General features: G+C 42.0%; 1 protein-coding gene across 5 annotated transcripts in view; it reads left to right on the top strand.

Annotated features, from left to right (window-relative positions):
* Positions 1-14,400, top strand: part of LOC106585524 (adhesion G-protein coupled receptor D1) — a 70,228-nt gene that overhangs the window by 17,846 nt on the left and 37,982 nt on the right. For all 5 annotated transcript variants that reach the window (XM_014171828.2, XM_014171830.2, XM_014171827.2 and 2 more), the window contains 4 exons: positions 1,394-1,523; positions 2,044-2,151; positions 4,600-4,675; positions 6,336-6,477. In XM_014171828.2, coding sequence (XP_014027303.1) covers positions 1,394-1,523; positions 2,044-2,151; positions 4,600-4,675; positions 6,336-6,477 — 456 coding nt within the window. The remainder of the gene's footprint in view (positions 1-1,393; positions 1,524-2,043; positions 2,152-4,599; positions 4,676-6,335; positions 6,478-14,400) is intronic.

Raw genomic sequence — 14,400 nt, forward strand, 5'->3', positions numbered from 1 at the left:
AGATTCAAATTGGGTGTTGTCATGTAGAAAATGTCACATCAGCTATGAATATAAAATCTGCACTTTGTTTGATTTAGTTAGCTTTTCTGAAACACGCCCACAGAAAATATTGATTACTGTAGGTTCCGCTCATTGCGTAGTGTCACAAATTCAACAGAAATGTAGCCTATAGTTGTACTGATTGAGGTTTAAGCTATGAATGAAGCCTATAAGAATCTTTGATAGTATTTCATAGTGGGGCACATATTTTTCTTCTGTTATTATATAAAACAATGGTTATTGGTGTGTACAGCTACATTTCAGATACATTTTCATACATTTGAACAGCTGTATGACCAATCTACCTTGTTTTATTAGGGCTCCAAAGCAATACTAGTTGTGCCCCCCCCCCCCATCGAAAATGCTCCCTCAGGCATGTCATCCTCGAGCCGGGTCTGATGATATCCCTAGTTGATATTGACTGTATTGTTCAGGCTTGTGATTGGATTGCAGATAGAACCTTATAGCACCAAGTTCAAATGGGTTTATGCAGATAGAACATTCAAGTTTTTCACTTAAAATGAACTATTTAAAAAATCTAACTTCATAGTGTAACGTCTGCTTACAACTCACACTCTCAGACAACGTTACTAGCCTTTTCCCTGCCTGTACTGTTGCCTTTTGGACCCCCTGTGTATGACCTTCTGCCTGCCCCCGGACCCAGCTACCTGCCTCCTCCTGTGTATGACCTTCTGCTTGCCCCTGGACCCAGCTACCTGCCTCCTCCTGTGGTCCTTTACAATAAACACCTGCTGCTCCCTGCGCTTGAAACCAGCTCTCTGTCTCCCCTCGTGTTCATTACACACAGACATATGAATAACCGTCTAAAGATCTATTATATGTGACCTTATAGTCCCAATGTCTCAGTTTGCATGTCTAAATCGTTTTTTTACTTACAGTATGGAGAAAAAAAATTTATGAAATGAATGCATTCACTACTGTAAGTCGCTCTGGATAAGAGCGTCTGCTAAATGACTAAAATGTAAAAATTTATGTAAAATGTTTTTTTACTTGACTTGAGAATTGATTTGAAAACTTGTGACTCGGCTTGACTTGTCTTGCTCTTAGAATGCTCGACTTGTACTTGACTCGAGACTCAACCCATTCTATTTGGGACTCGACTTGAGACTCGGACCTTGTGACGTGAGACTTGCTTGTGACTTGAATAATAGTGACTTTGTCCCACCTCTGTGTATATATAGTCCCACGCCCAGCTGATAACACTCTTAAAGCATGTACAGTAACTACTTGGTTTTATAGTCTATGTCAATGATAATTGACCAACTCTCAAAAACAAAAAGTTGTCAGTGTATCTCTGTGAGTGTGAATGTTGTTACTGGACCGTTCGGAGCAGGAGTCCACCCCTGTGGTCAGTGGGCTGATTGAGACAGTGGACAAAGTAATGATCCAGATGGTGTCCAGCCTGGAGTCCAGACCCAGCCCTGACTCTCTCATCTCATTGGGAGGAAAGTCCTTTGTAGCAGGTCAGTACCATGGTGACTCAACTCTCTCCAGTCCTGACTGTACTGTACTGACACACTGCAGTGTCTAACTGTAAAAAGAGTGTTAGAGACCCTACAGATGTAGGATCTTAATCTTAATTTAATTTGTGGAGTATAATTAATTACACATTTGTGTATGGGTTGTTACATTTTTCTTTAGGGCAAATCAAGTTTGACATTTTAAAGTGGAAATTACAAACTTTAGAAGCATTTTTAAACCCTTGAATACACTACAAGTTTGCATTTCCTGGGTTCCCCAAAAGCTTAGATAACCATGATCCTTCCACAGACCCCATTTGTGCACAATATTTTTGTTTGCCTGTAGACAAGCTTGCATCGTCTCTCTCCCAGGGGCTAAGTCAAATCTTTGATCTGCACATAAATCCTCATCACCAGCAAATAACACTGTGCCTTTGGCTCCCAGAATCCTCCAGGCCTGGTGTTGGAGTTAGTTAACCACTCGCAGTGGTCCCTCTCTGTTTCTAACCTCTGACCCGAACAGATTACTCTCTAATGAAGATCCCACAGAACTACAATCTTCCACTCTACCGCTTCCCCACGCAAGGAAAGAACTACATCTCAGTGCCTGGCGAGGCATTCACCATGCAGTGTGAGTTCCCTTACATCCCATTTCACTCTTTTTCTACGAACATACAATACATTTACATACTTACTCTCTCAAAGTAATTCCTATTTTGTCTTGCATATTACACTGCTAGAATATAGCATAGGCTCATCTTTCTTTTGTGTCCGGCTCTTACTTCTCAGCACACAGCTTCCTTGGATTGAATTTGAATAAATACTTCTCATTAGATCTGCACACTGTTTCTGCCAAGAGAAAGTTGCCCAACTGGGAAGCCCTTGTTATTGGGCAGTAGTTTTTCATGATGATAGGATTAAAGATCTTTAACACAGAAGAAGATAGTGTGTGAGAGAGCCATCGTGGGACTGCTCGTGATGCTTTAAAGTACAGGAGTACAGCTACAGTGCTGTATGACTTTTATGAATAGATGTATCAGTGACTACTTTAGACACACCAGAGAGAGTCAGAGAGAAGGAGACTTGTCATTCAATTTACTGTCAATTAAAAAGAAACCCCTCAACTCACAGTGAACTCATTTATTTGCTTAGCTCACTCTTATCTGCTCTGTGAGTGCTGTGAGTGCTGGTTAGGCAGTAATTATGGCAGTATTAAAACTGTGTTTGTTTGACTTGTGTTCGGGTCAGATCCACTTGGCTCCACCTGGCCCCCAAACGCACTGTGTTGGCCCCCAAACGCACTGTGTTGCTACACTAACATTTAGAATCAAATCAAATCAAATTTATTTATATAGCCCTTCGTACATCAGCTGATATCTCAAAGTGCTGTACAGAAACCCAGCCTAAAACCCCAAACAGCAAGCAATGCATGTGAAAGAAGCACGGTGGCTAGGAAAAACTCCCTAGGAAAAACTCCCTAGAAAGGCCAAAACCTAGGAAGAAACCTAGAGAGGAACCAGGCTATGAGGGGTGGCCAGTCCTCTTCTGGCTGTGCCGGGTGGATATTATAACAGAACATGGTCAAGATGTTAAAATGTTCATAAATGACCAGCATGGTCAAATAATAATAATCATAGTAGTTGTCGTGGGTGCAACAAGTCAGCAACTCAAGAGTAAGTGTCAGTTGGCTTTTTCATAGCCGATCTTTGAGAGTATCTCTACTGCTCCTGCTGTCTCTAGAGAGTTGAGAACAGCAGGTCGGGGACAGGTAGCACGTCCGGTGAACAGGTCAGGGTTCCATAGCCGCAGGCAGAACAGTTGAAACAATCATTTAAATAATCTATTGAAGTACCATTATCAGAAATGGAATATAAATGTTACTGCTGACAACCTAAGCTCCTAGATTGAGTTAATGTAACATTGTGCATCCTGACACATGGTATACTATATTAAAGGCAGCAAGTGGAGCTTTTATAAGCCAATTAAGTGCAGAAAAAGTACATTTTCTTCACTTGGACTGAGATACTTCCAAGTATTAATAAAAAGTTGCAGATGTATTATGCCTAAAGGCAAACTGGCCACCAGCTGATCTCTCAAAGGGTCTGGTAAGGGGCATTACACTCATTACAAACAAAGAGCATTACATTAAAAACCTTGACTTAATGGTTACCTTCATATACAATGGCGGTGTCCGAAATCTATCTTGCCTACTACTTACTAAATGATATGTGTTCTAATCGAACTACATACTATTTAGAACGTACTGTTTAGTACAAAATATCAACATACTAGGCTCCCCCATCCTGAGAATGCCTCATCTAATGCACAATTGCGTTGATTCCCGCCATTTGTTCATTTGGGTACAGCACCTCCCCTTATCTCATTATCAGCTGATTATCAGCTGTTGTCAAACACACGTCTGGATAGACGATTCTCTTCTTCAAAAGTGTGCAGTGAATTCTACTACATGAAAAGCTGAAATGAGTATACCATCCTGGCATTTAAAGCATACGCAATTTTCTAAATTTGACATACTATTAAACTTTATATTTTCGCATGCCTACTATTTAGAATGCAAGTATGGGCCTATGTATTTTCAATACTTTTTTTTTCTTACTCGGTGAGGGGGATTTGATTTAATGAAAAGGGGGTTCTTTCACCCTCAAGTACTTCAGATCCCTCTTTAGTTGTCATTGTTTACCATGTTGTACAGTAGGTGGGACTGGGTGGTAGGGGTAGTGCATAGGAGCAGACCACAGGCCTCCTGCTGTACTGTTTCAGGCATGGCACTGTGACTTGCATCATTTCCCAGCACACATGTGGTCCGTGGTAACCCTCCGTCTCACCCGTGTGTGAGCATACAGCTCTCCCATTAGTCAGGGAATGCCAACCTGAGGCAGCGAGGCCGTGTTAATTAAGTTCCACTCCCTGTGAGCATTTTAGCAGCGCCTCATCACATTCTCAGCCCTGCTGTGGGTCTGTGTTTCACCTTTGACCCCTCTCTCCTCTCCTTCCCTCCCCCCTCCCTCTATCCCCTCCCCCTCTCTCTCCCCTCCCTCTCTCCCTCTTTCCCTCTTAGCCCAAACCACCATTGTGGGTGTGTTCTACCACAACATGCACAGCTACTACACAGGGATCAGCCCCCTCAGGACCAGGTAAGGGGGATGGGAGGACACATAAAGAGCCATGATCATACCAAACAGGAATGCTCTCTGTGTATGAATTATTAACCATTTACTAGTATCATATAAAGTTATCCTGACGAAACACAGTACAGTAGACAGCAAACTTAGTTCAGGGCCTGCAAAAAGTAATGTCATATTCTCATTTATAAGCATTTAGTTGAAAAGGCTTGAGGTTGTCGAATCATCTGTTTGGAATTAGACTAGTCCGAAAAGTACGGAATAAACAAAATTGTTTACTTTGCACGCCGCGCAATTATGAATTACCGCCATTGAGAAGAAGTGATCTCAGATAATCTAAGGGATGTTACGGCACTAAGCGCTCTGAGCGTCAGCCAGGATCACTTCCTGTGTGTCTCCCCTGGTGGAGTGGCGCCCTTGTTTCCTGTCGTCAAGAACAGATCATGCCTGGGGCCAGTCCTTATCAGTCTCCCACCAGGCTGTCTCTCATCTCACCACTTAACCTCCACTGATTGATACACCCTGCCATTAACTTCATACAGGAACTCGACCCCATACTTCTTTCCCCATCAATAGGGGATGCGTATTTCGATAATGCTGTGACATTTATTCTTTGCATGACTTGGAATTTGATTAAAGTAATTAAGTGGTATACGCCTAAACAATCTTGTTTGCTTTAAAACATGTAGTAACTGGCAGACTTCATCAATGGCATAATTGTGTATTTTATGCTCAGTAAGTTGGACTGACTATATTGTGGCTGTCACGGCTGTTTGAAGGAGTGGACCAAGATGCAGCGTTTTCGTAGTTCCACATATTTATTAAAAGTGAAACTGAATGCAATACACTGAAATACTTGAAAATACAAAACAAACCGTGACGCAGAGAGGACAACACACTACTCAAAAGACAATAACCCACATACAACAATGAGAAAACCCCTACTTAAATATGATCTCTAATCAGAGACAATGAGGATCAGCTGCCTCCAATTAGAGATCAACCCCAAACAATCCCAACATAGAAATAGAAAACTAGAACTTAAACATAGAAATAGAAAACATAGATCAGCCCAAAACACCCCCTGTCACGCCCTGCCCTACTCTACTATAGAAAATTACATCTTACTAGGGTCAGGACGTCACAGTGGCCCTCAATACGGCACGTAACTTTGACTGCCTCTTCAGATATCCAGCTCTAAATATAATATGTATAAGTTATAAGGCACTTGGGATTAATCTGCTTCGGCAACAACATATAACAATATACTTTGTTCTAAACGAGTTTCTCCGTGAAGCGGATGATAATGATAAACACGTTTCTTTTACAATTGATGGTGAGGTTAGTTCATAATGGTTGTGTTTCACTCCCCAGTGGGTGAGAATGTCCGTCTGCACAATGATATGGGGGTGTTGCCTCTACAACCTACCGTCACTTACGTTGACCTAGAAAAGCTCCTGACGAGATGCTGTGTTTTCCCTGTGATTGATGACGTTGACAGATGTATCAGAGTCCCACTCCCATGCTACTGTTCTGAGCCCTCTGTGACACTACTGTGTCGATAGAACACCCCAGCAGAGATCTTATTGGTGTTCGAGTGACATTCTGTATCATCTCTCTCTCTCTCTCTCTCTCTCTCTCTCTCTCTCTCTCTCTCTCTCTCTCTCTTCAGGATCAACGAGGCGGCTGATTTCAAAGACCATAAGATCCAGGTGGCCAGTTTCCTCATCTCACTGAAGGTGGAGCCATCGCCTGCCCTGTCCGTCAACCTGTCTGGGTCTCCGCTCATCAAGATTGTCCTCACACACATCCTGGTAAGAGTACATCACCAACACAAATACATCACCTAGGATTACTCCAGTGTATTGAAATACCAAGCTATGTCAATGGATTACCATTTTACTGGCAATAAGAAACCTTTCATCTCTGTCTTAGTGAAGGACTTGAAATTGTGCTGAAAAACTGCTTAGCAATAGTTTTCCTGAAATAAGCAGCACAGTTGTTGGGGGCAGTATTCTTACCTTATCAGAAGGAATAAGGGTGTGATTTTTAGATTATTCTCAGCTGTTTTCTCTCACAGTATGTGAAGGGAACTGTGTTTCTTGTGGAAAGAGGATTGTAAAAGGAAATATATTTGGGTTTTCATTTGTCCCAAACTCTTTATTGAAACAAAAGTGATTCTAGACATTTGAACTGTAGACTTTGGGTACTTTTAAAGGAACGATAATTTGAGTTCATGAATAACATATTTTTTTGCCTTTCTGCTTTGTGGCAGGGATTTAGTGGAGAAAGTGTTGCCAGCTTTCCATGGGAAATGCATTTGAAACCCATAATGAAAGTTAACTTAGAAGACGTGTATGGCAATTGTTAGCCCTCTAAATGCAGAAATGCAATGGAGAGCTCTAAAGTCCATCCATAGAACACTCTTCTTCAACACACAGAAAGAGTAAGAATGATCGAGTCATCCCATCCATCTTATTCCCAAAAACTTTTTCCATAAACATTCAATTGTTGCATAAGGACCAAATGACCTCACAAGATATCGTCCAACATTTTTTACCAAAAATGAGATGTGATAGTTTTCCATCAACAGCTAACATAAGCAGCCGTCCATTAGATGTGGAGAGAATGTGCTTCTCCTGCCATGTGAGCTGCTCAGTAGAAAATATTCACTTGCAAGTGAATCGCCATCAAAGGTGTTTTTTTCTCTTCCGTCTTTCTTAAGAGCACAAATGAAAACCAAGCGGCTTTGTGAAACCATGGCAATGGGTGTTGTTTGCCTCCATTTTCCCCCTGGAAATAAATGTTTATGCTGCAGTGATCTGGCCACGTTCCTGTGACATGATTACTGTGTTTGTTTTAGCAGACACTACGGGAGAGGGGAGAATGTCTTTCTCTTATGAAGTGCTGGAGATGTGTTCCAGTGCTCTTTCATCTTGATTCAAGGTGTTTCTATTTACAGTCACTGAGACTGCCTTAGTGCTCATTGTTATGGTGCCAAAATAAAGTAGTGATAAATCAATGGTTTTCACAGAAATCCCCCTCCAATTAACATTGGTCTTGTGTCGGGAATAGTTTGGACCTCAATTCCAGTGACAACAAATATGCACCACTGCTGCTTTCATCAGTTTTATGACGAATTACCGTACAGTATGTGATTTGGGTTTTTAACTTGGTGTCAACATCTAACATAAGACAATATACAGTATCTGAGACTTACAGTGCATACGGAAAGTATTCAGACCCTTTGACTTTTTCCACATTTTGTTACGTTACAGCCTTATTCTAAAATGTCTTAAATAAAAGAAATGCCATTATCAATCTACACACAATGCCCATTAATGACAAAGTGAAAACAGGTTTTTAGACATTTTTGCAAAACCTTATTTACATACAGTTGATGTCGGAAGTTTACATACACCTAGGTTGGAGTCATTGAAACTCGTTTTTCAAACACTCCACAAATTTCTTGTTAACAAACTTTAGTTTTGGCAAGTTGGTTAGGACATCTACTTTGTGCATGACACAAGTAATTTTTCCAACAATTGTTTACAGACTTTTATTTTTTATTTTATTTCACCTTTATTTAATCAGGTAGGCTAGTTGAGAACAAGTTCTCATTTACAACTGCGACCTGGCCAATATAAAGCAAAGCAGTGTGACACAAACAACAACACAGAGTTACACATGGAATAAACAAAACATACAGTCAATAACACAATATAAAAAAAAGTATATATACAGTGTGTGCAAATGAGGTTAGATAAGGGAGGTAAGGCAATAAACAGGCCATAGTGGCGAAATAATTACAATTTAGCAATTAAACACTGGTGATAGAGACTGGAGTGATAGATGTGCAGAAGATGAATGTGTAAGTAGAGATACTGAGGTGCAAAGGAGCAAAAAAGAACAGTATGGGGATGAGGTAGTTGGATGGGCTATTTACAGATGGGCTATGTACAGGTGCAGTGATCTGTGAGCTGCTCTGACAACTGTTGCTTAAAGTTAGTGAGGGAGATATGAGTCTCCAGCTTCAGTGATTTTTGCAATTCGTTCCAGTCATTGGCAGCAGAGAACTGGAATGAAAGACGGCCAAAGGAGGAATTGGCTTTGGGGATGACCAGTGAAATATACCTGCCGGAGCATGTGCTACGGGTGGGTGCTGCTATGGTGACCAGCGAACTGAGATAAGGCAGGGCTTTACCTAGCAAAGACTTATATATGACCTTGAGCCAGTGGGTTTGGCGACGAATATGAAGCGAGGGCCAGCCAACGAGAGCATACAGGTCGCAGTGGTGGGTAGTATATGGGGCTTTGGTGTCAAAACGGATGGCACTGTGATAGACTGCATCCAATTTGCTGAGTAGTGTTTTGGAGGCTATTTTGTAAATGACATCGCCGAAGTCATGGATCGGTAGGATAGTCAGTTTTACGAGAGTATGTTTGGCAGCATGAGTGAAGGATGCTTTGTTGCGAAATAGGAAGCCGATTCTAGATTTAATTTTGGATTGGAGATGCTTAATGTGAGTCTGGAAGGAGAGTTTAGTCTAACCAGACACCTAGGTATTTGTAGATGTCCACATATTCTAAGTCAGAACCGTCCAAAGTAGTGATGCTGGACGGGCGGGCAGGTGCTAGTAGCGATTGGTTGAAGAGCATGCATTTAGTTTTACTTGCATTTAAGAGCAGTTGGAGGCCACGGAAGGAGAGTTGTATGGTATTGAACTCGTCTGGAGGTTAGTTACAGTGGGGGGAAAAAGTATTTGATCCCCTGCTGATTTTGTACGTTTGCCCACTGACAAAGAAAGGATCAGTCTATAATTTTAATTGTAGGTTTATTTGAACAGTGAGAGACAGAATAACAACAAAAATATCCAGAAAAACGCATTGATTTGCATTTTAATGAGGGAAATAAGTATTTGATCCCCTCTCAATCAGAAAGATTTCTGGCTCCCAGGTGTCTTTTATACAGGTAGCGAGCTGAGATTAGGAGCACACTCTTAAAGGGAGTGGTCCTAACTGCAGCTTGTTACCTGTATAAAAGACACCTGTCCACAGAAGCAATCAATCAATCAGATTCCAAACTCTCCACAATGGCCAAGACCAAAGAGCTCTCCAAGGATGTCAGGGACAAGATTGTAGACCTACACAAGGCTGGAATGGGCTACAAGACCATCGCCAAACAGCTTGGTGAGAAGGTGACAACATTTAGTGCGATTATTCGCAAATGGAAGAAACACAAAAGAACTGTCAATATCCCTCGGCCTGGGGCTCCATGCAAGATTTCACTTCGTGGAGTTGCAATGATCATGAGAATGGTGAGGAATCAGCCCAGAACAACACGGGAGGATCTTGTCAATGATCTCAAGGCAGCTGGGACCATAGTCACCAAGAAAACAATTGGTAACACACTACGCCGTGAAGGACTGAAATCCTGCAGCACCCGCAAGGTCCGCCTGCTCAAGAATACATATACATGCCCGTCTGAAGTTTGCCAATGAACATCTGAATGACTCAGAGGACAACTGGTGAAAGTGTTGTGGTCAGATGAGACGAAAATGGAGCTCTTTGACATCAACTCAACTCGCCGTGTTTAGAGGTGGAGGAATGCTGCCTATGACCCCAAGAACACCATCTCCACCATCAAACATGGAGGTGGAAACATTATGCTTTGGGGGTGTTTTTCTGCTAAGGGGACAGGACAACTTCACCGCATCAAAGGGACGATGGACGGGGCAATGTACCATCAAATCTTGGGTGAGAACCTCCTTCCCTCAGCCAGGGCATTGAAAATGGGTCGTGGATGGGTATTCTAGTATGACAGTGACCCAAAACACACGGCCAAGGCAACAAAGGAGTGGCTCAAGAAGAAGCACATTAAGGTCTCCAGACCTTAATCCCATAGAAAATCTGTGGAGGGAGCTGAAGGTTCGAGTTGCCAAACGTCAGCCTCGAAACCTTAATGACTTGGAGAAGATCTGCAAAGAGGAGTGGGACAAAATCCCTCCTGAGATGTGTGCAAACCTGGTGGCCAACTACAAGAAGCGTCTGACCTCTGTGATTGCCAACGAGGGTTTTGCCACCAAGTACTAAGTCATGTTTTGCAGAGGGGTCAAATACTTATTTCCCTCATTAAAATGCAAATCATTTTATAACATTTTTGACATGCGTTTTTCAGGATTTTTTTGTTGTTATTCTGTCTCTCACTGTTCAAATAAACCTACTATTAAAATTATAGACTGATCATTTCTTTGTAAATGGGCAAACGTACAAAATCAGCAGGGGATCAAATCGTTTTTTCCCCCACTGAAACACAGTGTCCAAAGAAGGGCCAGAAGTATACAGAATGGTATCGTCTGAGTAGAGGTGGATCAGAGAATCGCCAGCAGCAAGAGCGACATCATTGATGTATACAGAGAAAAGAGTTGGCCCGAGAATTGAACCCTGTGGCATCCCCATAGAGACTGCCAGAGGTCCGGACCACAGGCCCACTGATTTGACACACTGACCTCTGTCTGAGAAGTAGTTGGTGAACCAGGCGAGGCAGTCATTTAAGAAACCAAGGCTGTTGAGTCTGCCGATAAGAATGTGGTGATTGACAGAGTCGGAAGCCTTGCCCAGGTCTATGAATACAGCTGCACAGTATTGTCTCTTATCGATGGAGGTTATGATATCGTTTAGGACCTTGAGCGTGGCTTAGGTGCACCCATGACCAGCTCGGAAACCAGATTGCATAGCGGAGAAGGTGCGGTGGTGTTTGAAATGGTTGGTGATCTGTTTGTTAACTTGGATTTCGAAGACCTTAGAAAGGCAGGGTAGGATAGATATAGGTCTGTAGCAGTTTGGGTCTAGAGTGTCTCCCCTTTGAAGAGGGGTTTGACCGCGGCAGCTTTCCAATCTTTGGGGATCTCAGACGATACGAAAGAGAGGTTGAACAGATTAGTAATAGGGGTTGCAACAATTTCGGCTGATAATTTAAGAAAGAGAGGATTCAGATTGTCTGGTCCAGCTGATTTGTAGGGGTCCAGATTTTGCAGCTCTTTCAAAACATCAGCTATCTGGATTTGGGTGAAGAAGAAATGGGGGAGGCTTGGGCAAGTTGCTGGGGGGGGGGGGGTACAGGGCTGTTGACCGGGGTAGGGGTGGCCAGGTGGAAAGCATGGCCAGCCGTAGAAAAATGCTTATTGAAATTCTCAATTATCGTGGATTTATCGGTGGTGACGGTGTTTCCTAGCCTCAGTGCAGTGGGCAGCTGGGAGGAAGTGCTCTTATTCTCCATGGACTTTACAGTGTCCCAGGACTTTTTGGAGTTTGTGCTGCAGGATGCAAATTTCTGTTTGAAAAAGCTAGCCTTTGCTTTCCTAACTGCCTATGTATATTGGTTCCTAACTTCCCTGAAAAGTTGCATATCGCGGGGGCTATTCGATTCTAATTCAGTACGCCACAGGACGTTTTTGTGCTGGTCAAGGGCAGTCAGGTCTGGAGTGAACCAAGGGCTATATCTGTTCCTGGTTCAACATTTTTTGAATGGGGCATGCTTATTTAAGACAGATTATTTCACTTATAATCCACTGTATCACAATATTTCAGGAGTTTACATACACTAAATTAACTGTGCCTTTAAACAGCTTGGGAAATTCCAGAAAATGATGTCATGGCTTCATAAGCTTCTGATAGGGTAATTGGCATCATTTGAGTCAATTGGAGGTGTACCTGTGGATGTATTTCAAGGCCTACCTTCAAACTCAATGCCTCTTTGCTTGACAGAATGGGAAAATCAAAAGAAATCAGCCAAGACCTCAGAAAAAAGAATTGTAGACCTCCACATGTCTTATTCATCCTTGGGAGGACATTCCAAACGCCTGAAGGTACCACGTTCATCTGTACAAACAATAGTACGCAAGTATAAACACATGGAACCACGCAGCCGTCATACCACTCAGGAAGGAGACGCGTTCTGTCTCCTAGAGATAAACGTACTTTGGTGCGAAAAGTGCAAATCAATCCCAGAACAACAGCAAAGGACCTTGTGAAGATGCTGGAGGAAACAGGTACAAAAGTATCTATATCCACAGTAAAACAAGTCCTATATCGACCTTACCTGAAAGGCCGCTCAGCAAGGAAGAAGCCACTGCTCCAAAACCGCCATTAAAAAAGCCAGACTACGGTTTGCAACTGCACATGGGGACAAAGATTGTACTTTTTAGAGAAAGGTCCTCTGGTCTGATGAAACAAAAATAGAACTGTTTGGCCATAATGACCATCGTTATGTTTGGAGGAGAAAGGGGGAGGCTTGCAAGCCGAAGAACACCATCCCAACCGCGAAGCACGGGGGTGGCAGCATCATGTTGCATTGGTGCTGTGCTGCAGGAGGCATTATTTTATAGTATGAAGATTACAACTGTACAAAGCTGAATTAAATAGAAAGGATATTTTCTCCAAACGATTTAAGGGAGTGCAAACATGCGGCTATTCTGTGTTGGGCGGTTAACAAAGAAATAGGTACTCCTATATCCTTAATTTAGTCACAAAAAAACATACAGCCATTTTCCAGCCAAAGAGAGGAGTCACAAAAAGCAGAAATAGAGATAAAAATTAATCACTAACCTTTGATGATCTTCATCAGATGGCACTCATAGGACTTCATGTTACACAATACATGTATGTTTTGTTCGATAAAGTTCATATTTATATCCAAAAATCTCACTTTACATTGGCGCGTTATGTTCAGTAATGTTTTGCCTCTAAAACATCCAGTGATTTTGCAGGGAACCACATCAATTTACAGAAATACTCATCATAAACTTTGATATAAGATACAAGTGTTTTACATAGAATTAAAGATACACTTCTCCTTAATGCAACCGCTGTGTCAGATTTAAAAAAAGCTTTACAGCAAAAGCACACCATGCGATAATCTGAGTACAGCGCTCAGGCACCAAAACAAGCCATACAGATACCCGCCATGTTGTGGAGTCAACAAAAGTCATAAATAGCATTATAAATATTCACTTACCTTTGATGATCTTCATCGGAATGCACTCCCAGGAATCACAGTTACACAATAAATGTTCGTTTTTTTTTGTTCGCGCGTTTAGTTCACTATGCCAAATGCAGAAGGCGCATGCACTAAGTCTAGGCAAAAAGTCAAAAAAGTTGCATTACAGTTTGTAGAAACATGTCCAACGATGTATAGAATCAATCTTTAGGATGTTTTTATCATAAATCTTCAATAATATTCCAACCGGACAATTCCTTTGTCTTTAGAAATGAAAAGGAACTCGGCTCGCTCTCATGGCCACGTGTGTGACTGAGCTCATGGCATTTTTCCAGACACCTGGTTGAAACAGCTCTTATTCTCTCCCCATTCACAGTAGAAGCATGAAACAACGTTCTAAAGACTGTTGACATCTAGTGGAAGCCTTAGGAAGTGCAATATGACCCCACGGACACTGTATATTGGATAGGCAATCACTTGAAAAACTTCAAACCTCAGATTTCCCACTTCCTGGTTGGATTTTTCTCAGGTTTTTGCCTGTCATATGAGTTCTGTTATACTCACAGACATCCTTCAAACAGTTTTAGAAACTTCAGAGTGTTTTCTATCCAAATCTAATAACATGCATATCCTAGCTTCTGGGCCTGAGTAGCAGGCAGTGTACTCTGGGCACCTTATTCATCGAAGCTACTCAATACTGCCCCCAGAACCCAAAGAAGTTAATGTGCTTAATTTAAAG

This window comes from Salmo salar, chromosome ssa24 (genome assembly GCF_905237065.1).
Source record: "Salmo salar chromosome ssa24, Ssal_v3.1, whole genome shotgun sequence".
Lineage (NCBI taxonomy): Eukaryota > Metazoa > Chordata > Actinopteri > Salmoniformes > Salmonidae > Salmo > Salmo salar.